The sequence below is a fragment of the Clytia hemisphaerica genome, unplaced genomic scaffold, assembly GCF_902728285.1.
Source record: "Clytia hemisphaerica strain Z4C2 unplaced genomic scaffold, Clytia hemisphaerica genome assembly, whole genome shotgun sequence".
Lineage (NCBI taxonomy): Eukaryota > Metazoa > Cnidaria > Hydrozoa > Leptothecata > Clytiidae > Clytia > Clytia hemisphaerica.
The window spans coordinates 244,646-268,774 of NW_027103354.1; the positions used below are offsets into that span (position 1 = coordinate 244,646).

General features: G+C 36.6%; 1 protein-coding gene across 1 annotated transcript in view; it reads left to right on the forward strand.

Moving 5' to 3' along the window:
• The window catches only part of LOC136820821 (fibrocystin-L-like), a 63,852-nt gene that overhangs the window by 3,808 nt on the left and 35,915 nt on the right, over positions 1-24,129 (forward strand). The window contains exons 5-27 of the mRNA XM_067077058.1: positions 175-289; positions 1,727-1,784; positions 2,331-2,424; positions 5,382-5,435; positions 6,263-6,345; positions 7,113-7,226; positions 8,281-8,487; positions 9,156-9,436; positions 10,572-10,701; positions 11,063-11,187; positions 11,663-11,822; positions 12,162-12,370; positions 12,548-12,941; positions 13,934-14,236; positions 14,678-14,958; positions 15,447-15,702; positions 15,912-15,990; positions 16,288-16,498; positions 17,089-17,632; positions 18,260-18,324; positions 19,268-19,529; positions 20,557-21,437; positions 22,758-23,976. Coding sequence (XP_066933159.1) covers positions 175-289; positions 1,727-1,784; positions 2,331-2,424; positions 5,382-5,435; positions 6,263-6,345; positions 7,113-7,226; positions 8,281-8,487; positions 9,156-9,436; positions 10,572-10,701; positions 11,063-11,187; positions 11,663-11,822; positions 12,162-12,370; positions 12,548-12,941; positions 13,934-14,236; positions 14,678-14,958; positions 15,447-15,702; positions 15,912-15,990; positions 16,288-16,498; positions 17,089-17,632; positions 18,260-18,324; positions 19,268-19,529; positions 20,557-21,437; positions 22,758-23,976 — 6,125 coding nt within the window. The remainder of the gene's footprint in view (positions 1-174; positions 290-1,726; positions 1,785-2,330; positions 2,425-5,381; positions 5,436-6,262; positions 6,346-7,112; positions 7,227-8,280; positions 8,488-9,155; positions 9,437-10,571; positions 10,702-11,062; positions 11,188-11,662; positions 11,823-12,161; positions 12,371-12,547; positions 12,942-13,933; positions 14,237-14,677; positions 14,959-15,446; positions 15,703-15,911; positions 15,991-16,287; positions 16,499-17,088; positions 17,633-18,259; positions 18,325-19,267; positions 19,530-20,556; positions 21,438-22,757; positions 23,977-24,129) is intronic.

Consider the following 24,129-nt stretch of genomic DNA (forward strand, 5'->3'; position numbering starts at 1 on the left):
ACATGCAATTCCTAGAAAATCAATTCACTTTCCCTCAAAATACTAAAAATAAAAAGATTCGAAGCATAAAGTTGAACATCTGATGGCTGTATTCTTTAGCGCTTTTATAAAAAAAGATAAGCACGCCAGATTCGTCTAGATAATCATTTTTTTAAATCTTTTCTGTACAATCAGGGCTGAGCCAAACTTCGAAGATGGAGCAACATATTCAGTGAAAGTGAAAGTTGGTTTGGATTTTTTGAATGATGATAAAGAGGGTACCTTCTGCGGAGGGAAATGCATTTTCCAGGTAAGAATTCCATATTGAATATTATTTTCCGTAATAGTTGTTTTGGAGAACGCGACGGCCTATTGAATAACTAATTACTCCACAACAATTACCACCTACAGGCAAGATAATTTTATCACGTTTTTATTGGCTGAGGGAAAGTAATATATGTGGGAGTAATTTGTTATTCAACAGGCCGTCGCGTTCTCCAAAACAACTTTTCTTCCGTTAATGTTCTCGATAAATCGTTGAGAAATCGAATATATCTCTATTCATGATATGCACCACTGGAGAGTCTTCCGAGAGCCTTTAAAATTTTCCATCCAATGCGTCACTTCCCCGTCACTTAAACAATAGAAAAAGTGACGTATTGAGTGGAACAAAAACAGAAAAATTGCATAATTTCGTGAAGTCATTGCAGTGGTGCATATCATGAATATCGTTTTTTGAGAGCTTTCGATTGGTATAAGTGTTTTTGGCTTTTATTCATAATTTCTTCAATTTTAGAGGTCAAGGGGTTTTGCCTGTTACATCAGTTTTTGAGCCCTAAAAAACATAAAAAACCTCTAAAGCTGTTTAAACCTGTGAAACATTTTCCTTGAAACTTTTTATCACAATCCAACTGGGATAAAAAATTTATTTTGTTCCCAGCTCAAAAAATCCAATGGATATTGATTTTAGAGTGTACTTTTTCCAATTGAATTTGACACTTGATGATATTTTTCCGAACGGGGACGAAATTTTGGCAAAATTTCCCAGTGGGGTGGGAGTCCCACCGGGACTGTGAGACAGGGGTTGTTACATGCATATATTCCATTCACTATCATATGGATAATGGTTTTTTACGAACACTCAATTTTCATTGTTTTCGATAATTACACATCCCATAATGAAAATGAATGTATATATTGCAGTTGAGTCTCTATAACTCGAACCTGCACTGGGAACACCAATCTGCTCGAGTTAAGGAGTAAGGTTTATAAGGCATTGTTAAATAAAGTGAACAGACCATAAAACTTGTTCGAGTTAAGGAGACATTCGAGTTATAGAGGTTCGATGAAGGGACCATAAAACTTGTTCGAGTTAAGGAGACATTCGAGTTATAGAGGTTCGATGAAGGAAGCATAAAACTTGTTCGAGTTAAGGAGACATTCGAGTTATAGAGGTTCGATGAAGGGACCATAAAACTTGTTCGAGTTAAGGAGACATTCGAGTTATAGAGGTTCGATGAAGGGACCATAAAACTTGTTCGAGTTAAGGAGACATTCGAGTTATAGAGGTTCGATGAAGGGACCATAAAACTTGTTCGAGTTAAGGAGACATTCGAGTTATAGAGGTTCGATTTAAAGAGACTCCATTGTATATTTATGGAAAGTTTGACTTGCTCATCGCACTGATCTATGTAAAGGAATATGATATCTGTGGTTTAACGACATAAATCTGTACTTACTTTTTCAGTATAAAGATGATAACACTCCCAAAATTTATCACATCTCACCAAACGCTGCCCTTCCAGGTAATTTGAAGATAAATAATTCCAAGGGAGTTTTATTAAAGTTCTTTGATTATTCTAAGCCCAATTAAGATAATAAATTTTGAGAATTTTACTTTTTTGGGACATACTGCATAATGTATTTAAGACAAAGAAATTTTAAACCGGCAATACTTCTAAACATTTCTTCGTTTCTTCAGTCAGATTGAATCGCAATTCTTCGGGCAAAAAAAAACTCTGTGTGTTATTTGTTATTTCCAACATGTTCTGAAAATTTGAAGAAGTGAAGCCGTTAATATTTCACATTTCTTCGTCTTTTCTGCTGGAAACATACGTTACATGGTGTGGAGTGAATACCATATCAACTCTCTCTAATTTGAACCTCTATTTTTCGAATCTTTCTGTGATTCGAACTAAAATTTTGGTTCCCTCAGCTTGAAATTAGTATAAATTAATCTCTGTAATTCGAATCTTTCTCTAATTCGAGCAAAATTCGAATAAGATTTATAGAAGATTGAATTAAGGAGAGTCTACAGTTTCATAACTTTTATCTGTCTGTTTTCTTTTCAGGGGAGACCATCCGTATTGACGGGCGGCTATTGACGCGACAGATCAGCCGTGATCAGCAAGATATTTTTGACCCCAACAATGCAGAGATAAACAAGTAGGTCTTTCACCATACAAATCAACTCTCTCTAATTCGAACCACTTTTTTCACCATACAAATAAACTCTCTCTCTAATTCGAACCACTTTTTTCACCATACAAATCAACTCTCTCTAATTCGAACCACTTTTTTCACCATACAAATCAGCTCTCTCTAATTCGAACCACTTTTTTCACCATACAAATCAACTCTCTCTAATTCGAACCACTTTTTTCACCATACAAATCAGCTCTCTCTAATTCGAACCACTTTTTTCACCATACAAATCAGCTCTCTCTAATTCGAACCACTTTTTTCACCATACAAATCAACTCTCTCTAATTCGAACCACTTTTTTCACCATACAAATCAGCTCTCTAATTCGAACCACTTTTTTCACCATACAAATCAGCTCTCTCTAATTCGAACCACTTTTTTCACCATACAAATCAACTCTCTCTAATTCGAACCACTTTTTCCACCATACAAATCAACTCTCTCTAATTCGAACCACTTTTTTCACCATACAAATAAACTCTCTCTAATTCGAACCACTTTTTTCACCATACAAATCAGCTCTCTCTAATTCGAACCACTTTTTTCACCATACAAATCAGCTCTCTCTAATTCGAACCACTTTTTCCACCATACAAATCAACTCTCTCTAATTCGAACCACTTTTTTCACCATACAAATCAACTCTCTCTAATTCGAACCACTTTTTCCACCATACAAATCAGCTCTCTCTAATTCGAACCACTTTTTTCACCATACAAATCAACTCTCTCTAATTCGAACCATTTTTTCCACCATACAAATCAACTCTCTCTAATTCGAACCACTTTTTTCACCATACAAATCAACTCTCTCTAATTCGAACCACTTTTTCCACCATACAAATCAACTCTCTCTAATTCGAACCACTTTTTTCACCATACAAATCAGCTCTCTCTAATTCGAACCACTTTTTTCACCATACAAATCAACTCTCTCTAATTCGAACCACTTTTTTCACCATACAAATCAGCTCTCTCTAATTCGAACCACTTTTTTCACCATACAAATCAACTCTCTCTAATTCGAACCACTTTTTTCACCATACAAATCAACTCTCTCTAATTCGAACCACTTTTTCCACCATACAAATCAGCTCTCTCTAATTCGAACCACTTTTTTCACCATACAAATCAACTCTCTCTAATTCGAACCACTTTTTTCCACCATACAAATCAGCTCTCTCTAATTCGAACCACTTTTTTCACCATACAAATCAACTCTCTCTAATTCGAACCACTTTTTTCACCACACAAATCAGCTCTCTCTAATTCGAACCACTTTTTTCACCATACAAATCAACTCTCTCTAATTCGAACCACTTTTTCCACCATACAAATCAGCTCTCTCTAATTCGAACCACTTTTTTCACCATACAAATCAACTCTCTCTAATTCGAACCACTTTTTCCACCATACAAATCAGCTCTCTCTAATTCGAACCACTTTTTTCACCATACAAATCAGCTCTCTCTAATTCGAACCACTTTCTTCACCATACAAATCAACTCTCTCTAATTCGAACCACTTTTTTCACCATACAAATCAACTCTCTCTAATTCGAACCACTTTTTCCACCATACAAATCAACTCTCTCTAATTCGAACCACTTTTTTCACCATACAAATAAACTCTCTCTAATTCGAACCACTTTTTCCACCATACAAATCAGCTCTCTCTAATTCGAACCACTTTTTTCACCATACAAATCAACTCTCTCTAATTCGAACCACTTTTTTCACCATACAAATCAGCTCTCTCTAATTCGAACCACTTTTTTCACCATACAAATCAGCTCTCTCTAATTCGAACCACTTTTTTCACCATACAAATCAACTCTCTCTTATTCGAACCACTTTTTCACCATACAAATCAACTCTCTCTAATTCGAACCACTTTTTTCACCATACAAATCAGCTCTCTCTAATTCGAACCACTTTTTTCACCATACAAATCAACTCTCTCTAATTTGAACCACTTTTTTCACCATACAAATCAACTCTCTCTAATTCGAACCACTTTTTCCACCATACAAATCAGCTCTCTCTAATTCGAACCACTTTTTTCACCATACAAATAAACTCTCTCTAATTCGAACCACTTTTATTCGAATCTTTCTATAATTCGAACTAAAATGCTGGCCCTGTTTAGCTAGAAAAGTGATTTGAAATATTCTCTGTAATTCGGATCTCTCTCTAATTCGAATAAAATGTTTGGTCCTTTGAAGATCGAATTAAAGTATTAAACGAGCCTATGATAATTAAATCTGTCCTGTAATTCATATTGTTGGTCTTGCCTTTATATTCGAATGTGAACATTGCAGTTGTATGAAATCTTATATTTTGTGGAAGGTTAAGCGATACTTCGAAACTGCTCTACAAGATGGAGGAGTATGATACAATTTTCAGAAAAAAATACATAATTTCTTGCAAACATACACGATTTGCAAAAAGTAAAATCGAAATCTTATAGAAAGATTCAAGTCATTCGATAAATAAATACCTTCGTTGCTTCACCTTCCTAGTACCGTACTTCCAACCTCGTTCCCTGCGTAAAATCAGCTTTTTGGTGTTTCCTGATTGCGCCAGATTACATTCTCTGGCGTCCATCATCAGAAACGTAAATAAAGCCTTGAATCATCCAACATTTCATAGTGAATTTGTATCACCAAACGAACATTGCTTTCCGTATCTCGAATCTGGCCAAATCTTTATTCTTGGTCATTCGAACTAGAGAGGGTCAGCTATAGAAGAATTTTCCTCTTTAAAGAAGTATCTAAGAAGACTTTTTAAGGAAAGACTTGGATTTTGGGAAAGTGATTCACCGATACAGAAGGTCACTGAACTTCATGAACTAAATTTTCCTGCAAAAAAACCTTTTCTTAGCTTACCAGTTGGAATTTTCTTCTCTCTTTTGTTTCAGGATTTTCGTTGGGAATGATCTGTGTGAACCTTTTGATAAAGACACCAAAGAATTGTAAGAAAATACTTTTTTGCCATTTTCATCGATACTCAATCTACACCTCAAGTATTTCCTTTGGTTTAAAGCTTTTATTTTTACATCAGTGTTACCGTTTCATATCAGACACATATTATTTCATATCAGGACAGTGTCTTGCAATTGTTATATTATGCTGATATAAACAAAAAATTGTTTTTCTTTTCCTCTTTCTGACCAATCTTGCTCCACATCCGTATCAAAAAACTTTAAATTAAAATTAATGAGTAAGCAAACGATATCACTCTTATTTAAAAACAAAACCTTTAAATCAAGTGTGTTTTAACCATTGAGTTTAGAACAGGAAAGAAACTTCAACTTTGTCAAGAAAGAAAAACTAAAGTTCTAGGCTTGCACCGCTATCGGATCTTGGATTTCTTTGTTTTTATGAGGCATATTTTAACCTATATCTAGTGTTGAACTCCAATAGTTAGAGAACTAAGTGACTTCTCCCATCCAAGAGTTTCTTAGTTCCTTTTTAACTTTTTCTATTCATGATATGCACCACTGGAGAGCCTTCCAAGAATTTCATCCAATACGTCTTTTCACTTTTTTTATTTTTTAAGTGGCGTATTGCTTGGAAAATATTTTTTACCGTGAATTAAAATAAGATTTAAGAAATATGATTTATCTTTACTTTTTTCCTGAATCATCTGGAGTGAAATGAACGGTTTCCCCTTGGTAGGATTCAAAAACCGCTTTAGACCAGTAATCCTAGTTATATAATTCACCTGGGCCGTGAAATGGCCTATTAAAATCCACTCATTTCAAGCCTCGTTTCAAAAGTTTCTCCATTTTCATTTTAGCCTGGGTTCTGGCAATGACGGGGAATACGAAGACTGGTGGCGAATGAAATGGGTCAAATGTCAACCTGTCATCAAATCTGTCGGTTAGTTTCCCTCGGTGATTCATTGATGGACTGTGGTTTGACAGATTTTCATCCGGGGGGGGGGGGGTACTAGGGTATGTCCGAGCCGAAAAATCGAAAATCGACCCTTAGGGAGACTTTTCTCAAAATTCTTATCGATCTCCACTCGATTTTTGTCCAAATTTTGGAAAAGAACAACCCTTTGAAAGAGGAAATTTTGAAATTCTCTTTCTTTTTAATGGTTTTTGTACCCCTTTGAGGGAATTTTCGAGGGTGTGAAAAATGGACTCTTATGGTTAGCACATACCCGGCACCATTTTGCCTAAGTACCCCCCCCCCGGGGGATTTTCTGTAATGTATTTCCATTGAATGAGATCCTTTTTGTTTTGTTTTGGTTGATGTGATGATCCTGTCCCATATCACCATTAGTACCATGCTGCAATTCGCGACCTTAGATTTTTAATTATTTTTACGAACGAATATTCACTTGAATACCGAGTTTATCGTTCTACATCTGCAATTTGAGCTTTACTAAGGTAGTGTGAAGGTTTCGATCATAGACTTGGACCGCAATGGACTGTGTTCGAATGTTAGGGAAATATAGGGATAGACTCTTTGCCTTCATTCGTGAATGTAGTAAAATACTTAAAGGTTTTCCAGCTGTGACGCTGTAAAAGTCTTTTAAAATGTATTGAACTTGTAAAGCTCTTATTATGAGATGTTAAATGTTTGTCACTTCTAATCAAAGACATTATCTTGACATGATATATTTTTGCTCGTTTATTCAGGTTCACACGTGGTTTCATTGCTGACGTCAAAAGAAGGTGGACGAAGTTACCGACCCCCGTCTTCTTTCTTTTTGGGAGCTGGTGACAAGAGATACAACTTCCAAACTTTTGCAGGTAAAAAATTCTCTCTATGACACATAAATACTATAACCCATTTTGTTAAGAACGCTGAGAGAATACACCGTTTCGACCGTATCCGCCAATTGCCGCGCGGGCATTTCTTTGTCCGCTTTATCCCACTAAAACAGTTCCAGTCCGTTTTTCGAACCTATAGACAATAGAAAAATGTGTCAAAAAAGGATTGAGTTGAGTTTAGGAGGATAATTAAATAATTAAGTGGCACGCGTCTGACCGCGCGACTACGGTCGAAAAGGTGTATTTTAATTGACATTCTAAGAATTCTTTAACCCAGTAAGTGCCACCACTCCGTAACTTCACGTTCTAACGATTCACGATCTAACGATGCACGATGCACGATTCGCGATTTTCCTTTTTTTTTTGAAAGCCACCGTCATCAAGAAACTCTCATAAACGACACTCTCTTATTCGATGAAAAATTGAATTTCCTTTGAAAATCGAATTAGAGAGCGTCAACTGTAGTTGTATTCGAATTACAGAGAATCGAGTACACGTTTTCATATAAGAACAAACTATATAAAATATAAGGCTTCGATGCCCAAAATATTAAAAGACATTTTAAGGCTTTACAGATTCTTGAACAAAAATACTAAGAAAATGGTTAAGAATATTTTTAACCTTAAAACTCAAAAAGTTAAGAAGGAAGGCTTCAAAAATTTTAGATGTTCTTATAAAAAAACGTGCAATGAAGACTTTCCGGCCTTAATTTATGGTCTTCCAATCGTGACTTTCTACCCCAGCTGGCACACAACGTTGTTTCAACGTTTACCTAACGTTCACAACGTCCATATAACGTTAGATGGACGTTGAAACAACGTTTTGTGCCAGCTGAGACAATGGAGTCTCCATAACTCGAACACGCACTGGGACAAACACCAATCTGTTCGAGTTAAGGAAATTTCGAGCTATGGAGTAAGGTTTATAAGGCGTTGTTAACTGAAGTGACCATGGAAACTTGTTCGAGTATAGGAGACATTCGAGTTATAGAGGTTCGAGTTAGAGAGGCTTTACTGTATATTTTTTCGCACAGACATTACCTCCATTCAACCATCTGCCGGAAGTCGAAATGGTGGAACAAAAATTGCTATCAGTGGAAATTTTTTCGGTACTGACAAAACGAAAGTGAAAGTTACCGTCGGTGGATCGGATTGCAAAATTCTGAGCGTGACACCTGACCTGATTGAATGTCTTACTTCTCCAGTGGATACTCAAGCGGAAAGTAAAAGCCTAAAACCAGGTAAGGATAATCATGATAAAGATGATTGTACAGATTTATAAAGCCCGAAGGGTTAGATGTCGTGCTTTGGCTGGAAAGTGTGCCGTAGTTATGTAGGAAATCCTACCTAGATCACTTGACATTACAATAGAATTTCAGCGCTTGACTAGCCCTTCGGGCTTTATAAATCTATGTGATTGACTAGTAATCGGATTTTAGTTCCCTGAGGCGATTTGAAGTAAGATTCGTTAACGCTTAACAACAACATTATAGTTAGAAAATTAAATAAAAAGGCAAGTGTAAATAAATGATGGAAATCAAATTTAATTGGAAGCTTTTTTCACTTAAATAATAATAGTGACGTATTGGGTGGAACAAAAACAGAAAAGTTGCATAATTTCGTTAAGTCATTGCAGTGGTGCATATCATGAATTCGTATAATATGAAACCTCAGACGCCGCTCTTTTTCCTCTTTTTCGAGTGATTTTAGTACTTTAACTTTTTTCATAGGATATTTCGATTCTGAAGAATTTAGGCTTCTAGGCTATATTCCCATTGATTACAATTTTAAGCTTGTGCAGGGAATTCCCCTTTTATCAAAAGTTCTGTCCGTGATTATAGTGATTGATTACTAGGCTTATAATGATTGATTAGTGGAGTGATCGTATTTCTTTTTCTTCACTCGACAGGTGGCCGTGGTTTTGAATACATGGTTTGGGAAACTGAGACAAATTTGGACGAGTTAAAAACAACATACACGGAAAGTACACCCGTGCAATCAACTAAAGGAATCTCTTACGGAGCTCTAAGCGTTAGCAGTGACTACAAATTCGATGAGCGTTATGAAAAAGTTGGCTACAAATTTTGGGGATTTTTTAAGCCGCCTTTTTCAGGGGATTTTCAGATTATGGTTCGATCTGATGATGCCAGTGAAGTATTGATCAGTCAGGACGCCTCAAAGAGTACCCTGGTATGTCATATTTGATATACTGTTGACTCTCTCTAATTCGATCTTTAAGGGGTCCAAAAATAATCTTCGAATTAGAGAAAGATTCGGATTACAGAGACTATTTTAAACTACTTTCTAGCCGAGGAGACTAATACTTTAGTTCGAATTATAGAAATATTCGAAATATAGAGGTTTGAATTAGAGAGAGTTGGCGGTATTATATGGTCAGCGTTTATTAAATACGTTTTATGCGTTAGAGGCACGTAATAACGTGTTGATATTTCAAAGCAGATATCCTTATAATCTAGGACTTTTCGATTATTTTATTTGGTTCTCGGCCAACCGGCTTAAATATCAATGAGCTGAACGGAACACTTGAAGCGCAAATCAACTATGTCGCATTTTGGGGGTACGAACCGAGAAACCTTAATAACTTAAACTCACCTTCGGCTTTAAATAATAGAAGTTGGTTGATGGCTATTAACCTCTTAATTATTGTGCTGACAAACCCACTTCATTCGGAAAATAGATCGATAATTCTTTTGAAGCAGATGTGTAGATGCAATTTAATCGGAATTTAATCCAGATTTAAGCCTAATTCTTTTCGAACAACAGACGGTCCTTTGCTAATCGGCGCTAATCGAGATTTAATCAAAAATTAACTTAATCGGCCGCTAATCCACTTTTAAACAACCGGGCCCAGTACACTAGTACTTATTCTTAGGATCGATAGGCCCTTTTGTAAATTATTTTAAGTGCAATGACGAAGGAGGCGCATCCTCTTGAAATCCATTACCAAGGCTATTAAAACCCTTGAGACTTAAGGGTGTTACCTTTCATATACTAGTGAACTTCTTATGAGCTCCTCCCGGAATCAATAACCATAGCCATATTTTTCAAAACGAGGTAAACGTTTCTCGTGGCGTAGTTTAAGAAAAGGTCAATTGATAACATTCCGGAACTCGTTAGTATTTACCACCTATATCACGATGATATGCACCATTGCAGTGTCTTCGGTGGACCCAACAGCTGATTGGTTAAAAGTGACGTATTAACTGATTCTACGTCACTTACGGTCAACCAGCTATTGGGTCCGTGATGTAATGTCAGAAGACATTGCAAAGGTGCATATCATGAATTTCCCTATTCTTTTCAGACAAAAGTGGCATCCGCGTCCTCTTTCACGAAAGGGAACTGGTTCGAGTATTCCAGCCAATCATCGGACAGTATTTCGTTGGATGTAAACAACCCAGTTTATTACGAAGCGTACTTAGCGGATCAAGGAGGTTAGTATAAAAATGTTTTCGTGAGATGTTCGTAGTCCAATTACTCGTTGAAGACAAACCATCGAAACGTGGTATGCACAACTATGTCTTCAATGTTCACCTTATATAAAACACTAGATAGAGTTACTCTGTATATTCCAAGCAAGGGTATGCGAAGCAAAATAATCCGTCATTTTTGCTGAAAGTAGGTCACAGTAGGTCACAGTAGAAACGTTTGTTTTCACTGTTCAAATTATTCCTTTTCATACGTGATTTTGTTTCAACTTTTATTTTCGTTTTCACATTTCATTTACTATTCATGGTTCATTGTTTATTTTACTTATTAAGACATTACGTGATCTTCACCATTTCCTATTTGCAGGTGACTATGAGTTCATGCTCGGTTTGAAAACTGACCAATCACAATACACTTCGGGCGAAGTCCAAGGAGCGATCGACGAAATACAAAAAGTGACCGTTTCTTCTGTCTATCTGCCGGACATCCAGGTTGGTGAAATACACATGCATTTAGTTTATACGTTTTTTATAAAAAAGAAGCTGTGTGAGAACATAAGACTTCGATAACCAAAATATTAAGAACAAATTAAGAACATTTTAAGTCTCTGCAGACTCAATTTCTTAGGAAATTGAGAAAAATACTCACAAAATAAAAACATGTTTTAAGAACATTTTTGAGGCTTAAAACTCAAAAAGTTAAGAATATCTAAAGGCTTCAAAAAATTTGGATGTTTTTATCATAAAAAAACGTGTATAGCCCTATCCCAACATGCGATTTTGGTAATCATTTTTGGTGTTGTCGGAACGCTGTCGACAAAAAAACCTTTGGTCGTCTGCTGCATACAAACCTGCGGATTTTTTTCTTTCGTTTTTGACAAAAAACTTTAAAGCAGGACTTTTTAGACTTGATCTGACTAACACAACAGGTTCAAAAATGAAATTTATTGTATCATTTATTTCAAAGGAAATCGATTTAAGCTCTATTTCAACATCAACATCATTTCAACTGGAATTAGATGGTCGTGTAAGCCAGCCTTTAAAATCCTCAACCGAAGAACACCAGTTAATGGACATTATTGAAGACTTGTTGACAGAAAAATGTAATCTCAATCCACCAACCGGAGGTAAAGTGTAAATTAACAGCAAAAATAAATAACTTGATTATTCGTATCGTTAATTTTAACTCCAGAGCATCCACTAACGGAATCGTGCTCCTTATATGAACGAGATTCAGTCTGAGATTCAGAATAACTCAATTCCGGCTAACGGAAATCCGTCTTTCTATGTGTTGATTTTTCAAATACTTTATAGTCCCAGGATGTATCAAGATGTGTCTTGAGTTATGTCTACAATTTTGTCAAGTAGGCTTTTTTGATATTTGATACGTTCTGATTCAGAGGAGGAATTTATTTTAACAGTTCAACATCTTAATTTCAAAATATCAAACATATTTTTTTGTGCAGCGGATACCTTCTTGTTCGAAGACTATGAGTCACCACAAGGTTCTGGATACGAGGATGGTGAACGTGTGTCCAGTCAGCGCGTCCCGTGCGGCCGCCACATGTTGAAAGTTGATGGTGACGTTGGGAGAGCGTTTGAAGGCGGTAAAACTCATTTTCAAAACAATGGGGGCGTTACTCCCTCACATTTTGACGCCCGAGTACACCCACAGGTATATGTTTAGAAGTATAACGCCTGTGATTTCTTTTTTTGGAATTATAGTAGTTCGTGGACGCATTTTCAAAATAACTTTTTTGATGTTTCTTATTGGAGTGAATTCACTTTAACTTTTTTTATCTGACTTTTTGAAAACATTCCGAAATAGTCTTAATTCGTTTCTTTTCTTTAGACTTGTTTTTCGTTGCGAGGACCTTTTCAACCGAAAGTTCGAGTTCAACTTTCCCATCAATACGCTTTAAACGAAACACACGATTCAACTCGAATATCGACTGTCACTTTCACGATTGAAACCGATATTAAATCGAATCGAATCGTGTGCTTTGATTTATTATACCACATCGAGAACAGTGACTACCTAAAAGACAAACGTGAAATGAAAGTGCAAAGTTTTTTACACGTCAAGCGAATCGAGTTTCTTCGAGATGATTCGATTCAACATATCGATTTCACCGAAGATCTGTTTATCGATAATTTTTGGATTGGGAAACCATCTTGCGTGGACGCATGTCCTAAAGAACAACCTTTAAGTCAATGCCCTGGTCAACCGTGTATGGGGATCAAAGGTAAAATTCATATCTTTTGAAATATCTGTTGAGATTGCCATTTGAACTTGAATTTAAAACAAGAAAAGCTGGTTGGAGCTTAAATCTTTGCTTATTTCTTGCATAACTTCCGGAGAATTTCAAATGACTCAGAAGTGAATTACTCATTTTATTGGTTATGATTAAAACATCATTTTTAAATTAAAAGCAGGTGTCAATGCCAAATTAGGTCAATCTTTCTTTCGTTTTAATTACCTTATCGGCCAAAACTTAGTCGGCCCTAAGTGACTAAATTTTGGCTTGGTGACTAAAATTAGGGCCGACTAATAATTTGGGCCAAATTAAAAGTTTATAATTATAAGGTATTACTTTAAAAAAGAATTTACGAAAATCATTGAAAACCTTTAGTCGGTTAATTATACGATAAACAAAATTATTAGTCGGCCCTTAGTGACTATATTTTGACGAGTGGCTAAAATTAGGGCCGACTAATAATTAAGGCCGACTAAAATTAAGGCCGAATAAGTTTTGGCCGATAAGGTATGTCGCAGTGATTCTCTTGAGAGCGGCTTCCCTTTGCAACCTTCCCAACCGTTACCTGTGTATTATCGACTTTTTGATGCTTATCATTAGCGCCAGATAAATCGATAGCGTCCATTAGTAACCTAAAAATGTCTGGAATACACGGAGACGAGGTCGTTCCATAATGGATGATGGTGTTAAAAAAGAGAGCACACTTAAAGGGACATTAAAGTAGTAAAATGTAAACATTGCGCGAACCACGTGTCATTAAAGAGAACAATTAAAATCACATGTCTAAAACAAACTTGTTTTGAACAATCAAAATTAGCCATATTTGGTTTGATTTTTTATTTTGACATGTGACATTTGTTTTGATTTTGTATCTCGCTGCATACAGTTTGTTTACAAATTTCGCAAGTACTGTTATGTCCCTTTAAAGCGAACATCACAATTGTGCTAAAATACTAAATTTTGAATTTCTTCCATTCTAGAATCAAACGTCGATCCAGCTCCTGAAAAATATTGGGTCGAAAAATTCAACGTTACCAAGGCAACCAGTCCTAATAAACTATATGTCCGTTTTTACGTTGCCGACTGTTACCCATACATCCCTATCGTGTCCATTCATTCTTGGGTGCGTGCAACCACTGTCAATTTAACAACAGCCAATGAAGAGACCTTTAGTTTGAATGGTGAAAGCATCATGGTCACACGCAATCAAAAAGCAACTGGATCTCTTAGTGGAACTTTCGATCTGAAGTTCCCTCTTGATGGAACTTTAGTGGCGGCCAAAGGTAAAAATATCTTTGTTGCCCGTATTTGATACTAAATCTTACGGATCATCAAACGTCACAATTATTTGGAATGATAAAGAAGAATTACAAGGAGGTCCAAGGAATTTTTCTTTAATTTTCCAGGTTTTAAATTTCCATTTTACAGGGGGGTATCTACACATTTTCAAGAATTACTTTCAGCCAATTCTAAAAATTTATGTACTAAATTTTAAGCTTTCCTTTCTTTGTAACAATGACAAAAGAATTCATTAAAAGTTCACATTATTTTGGACACAGTCAGCCATCAAATCTTTATACTTTTTTCTAGGTCACTCGGTTTTTTCCAGGAGGATATCTACACATTTTCAAGATTTATTTTTGGCTTTAAAAGGTTCGTCCACTTCCTGTATGGATCTTAAATGTAATAAATTTTCTAACTGTGAATATTCTTTCAATCCACAGGTCTTGATGCAAATATAAGTTCTATTGATCTTAAAAAGAACATCGAATCACAAATTGAAGGCATCGGCGAGCTCAAAGTACAAAAATCTTTCACGTGCACTGGGGCTGAGTTTGAAATCACGTGGATTAAAAATGGCGGCAATAAAGGACAATTTGAGATTGATATCACGAATCTGATTGGGCACGAAAAAGCTGGTAGCGTGGAGACACTCCAAGATGGTGGAGTGATTTACGGACCACTGTCTGGCGAATTCTTGCAATTAGCAAAATCTACGTCACAGGTTTGAGAAATTCTGCAAAATTTCGATTTATGAAATGCATCCCCAGGCCCAGAGAGTTGTCCGAGAATATTCAATGTTCTTTATCCAAAAAGGTTAATAAACATATGAAAAAGTGACGTATAGGGTAGAGCAATTTGTGTAGTTTAGGAAACCCTTAAGAAGTACACTCTCAAAGGACTCTCAACTACCTCTTCTTATAGTATTGACTTTCGCTCAATAATTGGCCCTTTGAGAGAGGAATTTTAAAGTCTTACCTTAGTGAGTGAAACCCTTAAAAGGGAAAGATAGTGGATTAGCTTTTTTTAACCGTTAGAATATGATTTTCTGGATTTTCCCCGGATTTTCCCGGTATCTATTTTACCTAAACTCCGCTCCTCTGGGACCATAAAGACGGATTCGATAAATGAAGTTTCGTATCAAGAGTTTAGTTTTGCAACTAACTAAATTTAGCGGCAGAACTTCAAGAATTCTTATTCAAAATTTTACAGGTTGTTGTGGAGGTCAATGGTATTATTTCATCTTGCCAATCCGATTCATGTGCGTTCGAATACAGAAATGAGGACACTCCTTCCGTCACATCCGTTTCACCGACATCTGGCTTTGGCGGGATATCACCCTGTCAATCACCAGTAGTGGTTGAATGTGCAGGTTGTGGTGATTCCCTGGAAGATTTGCAAGTCTTTTTCGGAGACGTTGAAGCTTCTATTGAAACTATTTTAGGAAATCAAATTACTGTATGTCCAGGTGAGAAATTTGTTTTTTTCGGCTGCCGTAATTTTTTATTTGCTAAATATTCACGGAACTTTCAGTTTTCTTGAAAAAAAAACTATTCTTTGTAAGTTTTTATTGCCTTTTCTGTTTCTTGATTTTTTATGCAGGAATTTATACTTAATTGTCATTTACAGTGTTTGTTTACGCAGTCAAATATTTCAAATATGTTTCATTTGATCTAGGAATCTCGGCTGCCGGTTCAGTAACCGTTCGAGTAGAAGTTGCTGGGAAGGGTTCATCCACTGGTGCCCATACATTTACGTAAGCTGCTTTATTGTTACTATTATCGTTTCTTCTTTATTATGTTGGCAGTGTTTTTGGCTTAAGGTTCAAAGTATTCTCATCAATTCGATCAGTAATTTTTATTTATCTCTTAAGTAAATGATGCCGAAAATGACCAATTTTGGAGACAGTTTAAGTAGAAGAGGCTTTATTTTAGCGTTTTAAGCAATTATTTTGATAGTGCAAAAACAACTTTTGGTCGAGGATTTATGGGAAATATTTTTCAACATTTTCCCTTTTCCCATCCTTCTGATTTTCTTATCCTGTCATTTTAAGTTACGACATCGAATTGGATAACATCGAGCCATTAACCGGCCCCTTGACCGGTGGTACGGTCATTCAACTTAATGGGAAAGGCTTTGGAACTATTGTTGATGACGTCAGTGTTACTGTTGGCGATAACGATTGTAACGTCATAGAAGTGACATCATCGACAGTGAGATGTTCGACACCTTCGGGTGTTGTTGATGGGGCAGAAGATGTTAAAGTAGGTTTTTTTGGGGGAGCACAGATATCTTATAAAAAACACTAGATATAGATGCTCCGTTCCTAGCTGAAACAAAATAATCCGCCATCTTCAGCGAAGTGACGTCACAATTTAGCTTGCGTGATCCTTGAAATTTTTAAGTCATCGCAGTGTCAAATACAGCTAGTGTTTTATATAGTATATACGTGGGGGGGGGTACGGGAGACACGATAGATAGATTATGTGAAGCTTTATGTGAATAAAACAAATCATGTTTAAAGACCGGACTGGAAATGACGTCAAAACGCAACTTATTTCCTCGAGTTACTTTGGGAAATCGAATATATCCACTTAAAAGTCCTCTATATCGTTTTTTGAGAGCTTTCGATTGGTTTGCCCCCTGCTATTGGTTAGTTTATTTTAATATTCTTCATCGAAGCAAACGTCCGCAGAAAGTCCAGTAGAAATATATTGATTTTATCTTCATCTACAGCATGCCAGTGTAACCGTTCTACCTGGCCATAATAATTTTCTATGAAAGGGGGAATTTTGTTACGTTAATTTACTTAGATCGTCTTTACTTCAAATCAACAAATTTTTTTCTCTTTTAGATTTCTTTAAATGGTCAAAGTGCAAAACTATCGAATATTTTCACATACGATTCAAACATCGGTCCTACCGTGTCCTCAATCAATCCAAATGCTGTGTCCGGATCCCAAATAACGGAACTCACGATTACTGGACAAAGATTTTCGGATGGAGTTGAAGATCCGACCGTACGCTTCGGCGATTTCGATTGTGCAGTGACGTCATTCTCATCAACAGAAATCAAATGTTCTTTACCACCCATGGGTCATTCCGAGGCTAGTGCAAAAATCATTATCCTTGGTATAGGGGCTAGTGATTCAACTTTAGAATCTGCGAAAATCACTTCCGTTCTCGAAGTAACCGGTATTTCACCTGATTCCGGCTCCATTCACGGAAATACGGAAATCAAAATATCCGGTAAAAACTTTGGTATCGTGAAAGAGAAAGTAAGCGTTGCCATTGGTGATAAAGAATGCATAGTGAGTGACGTCACAAATGAAGAGATCACGTGCTCCACACCTTCGTCTTCCAAAACAATAGAACTGAAAAATGACGGAAAAGATACTGGTATGTAAACCAACTACCAGAATTTCAAAATAAAAAGCACATCCTTAAAAGCCATTTCACAGTCGCAAAGCATAATGGGTAATCAGGACCACTGCGCGCTAATGACGACTTACTATTGGTCTAAAGTTTTGAAAAATCTTGAAGATTTTTGCGTCTAGCCAATAGATCTTATATAGCTTGGTGAAGTTGTCACAATGTTGTTACATATTATTATGTATGTTAATTTTGGGTCAAAATTGATAGCTCTTAAATTCATTGCGATTTTCAGCCTTATTCTTTAAGATTTTCTTCATGATTTCTAATAACCATGACGACAATCCAAGACCTTGGATTAAGTTCAAAGCTGATATTTATATTCGCGTCGTTGAAAACAAAACTCATAAAATATCTTCAGTGCTAGATCTACTATAGTGATAATGTAACGTAGTTTAACCTTAATTTTTAACACTGAAATGGCTTCTTTGCATATAGCACTACTCCCATCAAATATGTTGGATATAGCCTATTCAAGGGCTTGATAAAAGTCAGTGTACGATATATATGTGAAAAGAACAATAAGTTTGCGTTAATTCCATATTATGTAATATTAATTTCGCTTTTGCAATATTTCCACATTTCTTGCCATAGAAAACGGAGAAGGGTTGGCATGGAGTAAATCATTTGTACATCTCAAAGTCGGTGATACCATAAAGGTATGGTTATTTCTATTCATATTTTCAATTTACATTCCTAGACACAAGTTGAACTGACCTGATGATCACGTAAGCTGGAAATGTCTTTCAATAATGATATTTTTTTGATTTGCACATCTTACCTAATGCTGTTCTGTTCCCATGGTGCTGAGAGATAAGTAAAAAGTGTCAACATACTTTTGAGACGGACAGACTTTTTCCCAACATCTTTCATTAATATTGATTGAAAGATGTTGGGAAAAAGTTGACATTTTTTACAGCATTATCATCTCATTATATGCTATGTTAAAAAGTGTCACGTCATGGGTTTTTAATCAGTAGTTCTTCATCTTTATTTTTCTTCTCTAATCTTCGGTTATATTAAGCCTTTTAGAAAAAACCTACTCGATGATATCTTTCCAATGGTGTATTACTTTTTAACATGGCATAAACGGGTGTTTCGAAATCATTTAAAAAGTAAATTGTGTCCACATACTTTTGAGACAGCCTTTAATAACAAGAGGGCTTTACATCAAAGTAAAGCAATGTGATACAATCTTAAAAACTTTGAGTCGAAAAGTTTAGATTTCAAGAAGTAGAGGTCAGAATTACAGTTTCAAATCTTCAATTCGTCGTTTTAGTAAGAAATTAATATAAATCGGATTGACAATTTAAGCACATCTTCCCCTAGAAAATTTGATTACAATTATAATTACGTTTTTTTATAAGAACAAACTTTATCAGAACATAAGGCTTCGATTGCCAAAATGTGAAGAACAAGTTTTTAAGGCTTCGTGAAATCGAGAACAGTCAATCTCTTAGGAAAATGGAAAAAAATACATGAAAAATGGGGATAATAACATTTTTAGGCTAGAAACTCAAAAAGTTAAGAACATCCGAATGCTTCAAAAATTTTGGATGTTCTTATAAAAAAAACGTGTATTACTTATCCTTCTTTCTTTAGTGGTCATGGAAACGAGTGGAAGATTCGGACGCTAAAATTGGCGTTATTCGGACGGCCAAAGTTAACGATTTAGATGATGTCATCCGTATTGTTTGTCAACAATCATCTCAGGGGGAGTGCTCTTACCGATTCGACGCAGAAGGAGAGTTTTATTTCTCGAGTGGACTGGTGGAGGAGGGTGCAGAGACCTCTTTCGCGGTGACGGTTAATGTTGGTTCTCCATCAGAGAGTGTATCAGTCGAAATGAAAGTTGAAATTGACGGTTCGTATTTTTGGACTTTTTGAAATACACACTTTTTTTTTATTAGAGCCAAATTTTCTCAACTTCAGTTGAGCTAGAATCTGAAAATGTCTGTCTGTGTATCTGTCTGTCTGTCACCTCACAATTTTGGACATAGGCTGGAGACTTCAAAAATGGTCGGATTCGCCTTGTTCATTGGGTGAATAACTGGGAGCTTTTTTTTCATTTTTTCAAAATTTTGATTTTTAGGAGCGTGGTCACAAGTTTTAGCCTCAAAACGAAACTAAAAACTTTGGGGGCACGCTGGAGACTTCAAAATTTAGCACACTTGTTCTTTGGGTTAATCCCTGGTGGGTGTTTTTTTCACTTTTTCAAAATTTTCATTTAAAGGGTGTGGTCGCAAGGTTTAGCCCAGAACAAGGCTAAAACTTTTCTTTTATCAAAAACTTTATTTTTTTATTTTTTATTTTATATGTTTACAATTGGGCCTACGAGTAATTTAAAAGATACTGAAGTTGAGTCAGTTGGTTAGCACGTTCGACATAAGAACATCTAGGCTGAAGATCTAACATTCTAAGAAAAAAATAATACCATCGTGAGTTCATGGTTCATCCCCAGGGAGCCTAAGAATTGAAAAAGTGAGCCAAATTTTCTCCAAACTAATCTGCATCCATAAGAAACTTTCACAATTGCAGTAGCTCTTTTACTTCCCAACTTTAAACTAGAGCAGGTTTTAATCAACTGGAGGGGTCATTTTTATAAGCCAATTTAGTTTTTTTATATTTAAGTCAATTGATTTATGTAAGAGCACCGATGAGACTAGACTCAAAATAGTAAAAGAAATAAGCACGTCGATGCTCAGCCAAAATTACAAGACGTTCAATCAAAATTAGAAAACAACATGGCAGACTAGTCGACTTCAAAACTAGACACGCTTAGACTGGCTTAGACGGGAAATCTGTGAGCAGTAAGCCTATCTAGTGTGTAAAAGAATACGATATGTGTGGACAAAAACCTTATTCATTTTTCATCACTTCTCCATCCTCAGGTCACGAAGCTTTTCACAACGTACAACCAAATAGAAAACGTAAGAGACGTAACACTGATGACAACAAAATTGTTTTCAACTTTGCAACCGCCCAAACGCCCGCCATCAGTCAGATCAAAGATCGTAAGGAATCGTATATAACTGATGACGTCATCGAAATTCTTGGCACTGGCTTTTCAGAAAAACCTACCGAAAACAAAGTCAAATTCTCAGGTCACGAATGTACCGTCACTGATTCAACTACTACTTCGTTGAACTGTAAAATGGACTCAGGGGAGGTCATTCCAATGTACTTGAATCTAGAGTTGAGCTTTTCAGTAGATGGCAAGGGTGAAGGTGGTGTTGATATTTCGAATGACAAAGAACGTTTTATTGTGTTCAAACCCTCGATACAATCTATTACACCTGATACGGGGTCTTTTTCCGGTGGGGCTATTTTGACCGTATCCGGATCAGGCTTAGACCGGGAATCTTTGTCAGTTAACCTCGGTGAACAGTCATGTGCAATAGAAGTGGACTCACGTACCTATAGCTCTCTCAAATGTGAAACACCCGCTAACCCAAATACCGGTAACCTAGCAACAAAAACTGCTGACGTCAGCATGTGCGATTCACAGGATGTAGACGCATGGGGCGCATGCGTGAAAATTGTAACAAGTCAACAATATACATACAGTGCTTCCAACACTCCAACTGTTTCTGCTGTTTCTCCAAGTACAATTGACCAACTTGGTAAAACCCTAACTCTCACAGTATCTGGTTTAGTTGGTGGTGATATCACCAAGTTGTCAGCTACACTACAGAGTGAAGATTCAGTGAAAGATGAGTTCACGTGTGATATCGATGAAGGAACATCAGACTTGATGGCTGATCCCGGTCAGGTAATAATGCAATCAATGATTTCTTATTATATGTCCGAATTTATCTGATATTCCGATACCGTATTTAAAGGTTTTCTTTTTACATAAGTGTTTCCGTTTCATACCAGACACATATTTCATATCAATACAGTGTCTTGCTATTGTTACATTATGCTTATATAAGCAAAGAAATGTTTTTCTTTCCCTCTTTCTGACCAATCTTGCTCCACATCCGCGTCAATTCAATGTGAAAAAGCTTGTAAATTAAAATTGACGAGTAAGCAAACGTTATCTCGCTCTTATTTAAAAACAAAACATTTAATTCCGCCCACGACCCTTTCCAGTCAGTGTCAAAATATTTCAGTTGAACCCAAAAATTCCCAAAAATGAGGGGTGGAGTCCAGACCTATTTTGTAAAACACTACAGTGGGACCTCCAATTAGCAACACCATCGGAGAATAGGGTTAGTGTCCACTTGCCTTTTCGGCCAAAACTTAGTCGGCCTTAATTTTAGTCGGCCTTAATTATTAGTCGGGCCTAATTTTAGTCACCTCGTCAAAATTTAATCACTTAGGGCCGACTAAGTTTTGGCCGATTAGGTATTAGAAGCGTCCGCTTTTCAGAAACTTTTTAATTCAAGGCTCTTATTTTTTTATTTGGTACTATTAAGGAGTTAAGTAAGTCAAATTTTGGTCTGAAGTGCTTTTCTAGAGACACTAGGACATGGAAGAACAGGAGAATGACTATTCAAATGTAACTTTTTAGTTTTTGTTAATCTTAGTAGTCTTGAGGTCCCTGTAATTTATCATTTTTGGCCATTTCGTACAAAAAAACTTTGTTTGCCACCTGAGTATCCACCTTTAGGTGAAACTTTCTATGAGCATTTTACTAGGAAATGACCGGGAAAAATAGAATTGTCCGCTAATCAGCGATATCCGCCTTTTTAGATTGTCCGTTAATTGCATGTTTTACTGTATATGGAGTGTCTCTGTCCCTAGCTGAAACCAAATTATGCACAATTATACCTTCACAATATTGCTTGCGCGATAGCTTTGAAATTTTAAGTCATTACAGAGTGTCAACACTAAAAATGGTCTTTTTCTCAGTAAAAATGTTTTGCTTCACTTGCCGTGGCTTAAAGAAAGATAGATATCTGTGAGAAATGGTACGTTCTGCCAATTGTTCCTAACATGGAAAACAGCCCGTCTGAATGATAAAGGAACAAATATGAATCAATCTAATCAATCTACTATTAATTAAATTAATAATTAGAGATACTGTCTGTTTTGACCGGAATATTCCGAATAGAATGACTTAAATATGAATTTATGTTTTTCATAGGTTGTCTGTAACACAGAAAGATTACCTGCGGGTAGTTACAAATTGCTTCTCCGCCACGCATCCCACGGTCTTTTCCAATCAAGCACTCCGTCAATCACGAGTGAGAAGAAACTAACTAAGATCGAACCAGACTCAGGTAGCAAACATGGCGGACAAGTTGTACGTATCTATGGCAATGGTTTTCCAAAACAAATATCCGATCTGAAAGTGATGTTAAGTACAGGAGAGTGCGTGATTGAAGGTGATTACGGATTAAATGGAGAAGTGACATGTAAGACACCTGCACACAGCACTGGTTCAGCCTCCATTGATATTTTGGTGAATGATGTCGTTGCGTCCTTCCCAGGTCTCTCATACACGTATGATGACAATCACTCTCCCGCAGTGAGCGCTATCAGCCCATCAAGCGGGGAAAGTGGACAACAGATTCAAATCACCGGGTCCCTTTTCACTGACGGAAAAATGGAGGTTACAATCGGAGAACAGTCATGTCAAAATATACAAACCATCTCTGAGACGTCAATAACTTGTGTCGTTCCAGAAACGGCTGCTGGAGACATGAACGTCCGTGTCCGTAATTCAGACCATGGGTTTTCAAATGATGACATACAGTTTACTAATAACCTTCTACTGGATTCTGTATTGCCTCTTGAGAGCAGTTTTGCCGGTGGCCGAGAATTAGCGGTTTCTGGTAAAGGATTCAGTAGTGATTCCAAAGTGACGGTTTGTGACGTTGATTGTAGAGTCACGGCAGCCGGTTATGCTGAAATAATTTGTATCATACCGAAATACGAGTCTTATGTTGCTGGTAGTACGGCGGCGACGGTCGATTGTGACGTCATCATCGATGGATCAACTTATGGAAATAAATTTGTTTACAGGGACTCGCTTACTCCAACTTTGAGTGATGTAACCCCTCGACGTAGTGGAACAGGAGGTGGTGTCTCGATCACCCTGACCGGAACTAAATTTGACGTCGATCAAAATAATGTCAAAGTTTTCATGGATGGAATCGCTTGTGACGTCAGTTCTGCCTCGCTGACCCAAATTGAATGTGTTACCAGGTCAACAAAAACAACAAATATGGAAGCTAAAGTGAAAGTGGAAATCATTGGGAAAGGGGAAGCTGTCCCTTCACAAGACGGAGATGACCATTTTGAATATATTGATGTTTGGAGTTCACCTTTCACATGGGGTGGAAATGACCCGCCCGTTGAAGGTACCACCCTAGTAGCGAATATATGTTTTTCTTTCAAAATTACGATGAATAGTGTTCTTTGACTCATCCCAGTTGGTACACAAGCAAAAATATTTTTCCGACCTCCGTGCTCCAAATGTTTACCCAGCCTGGCACACAACGTTGTTTCAACGG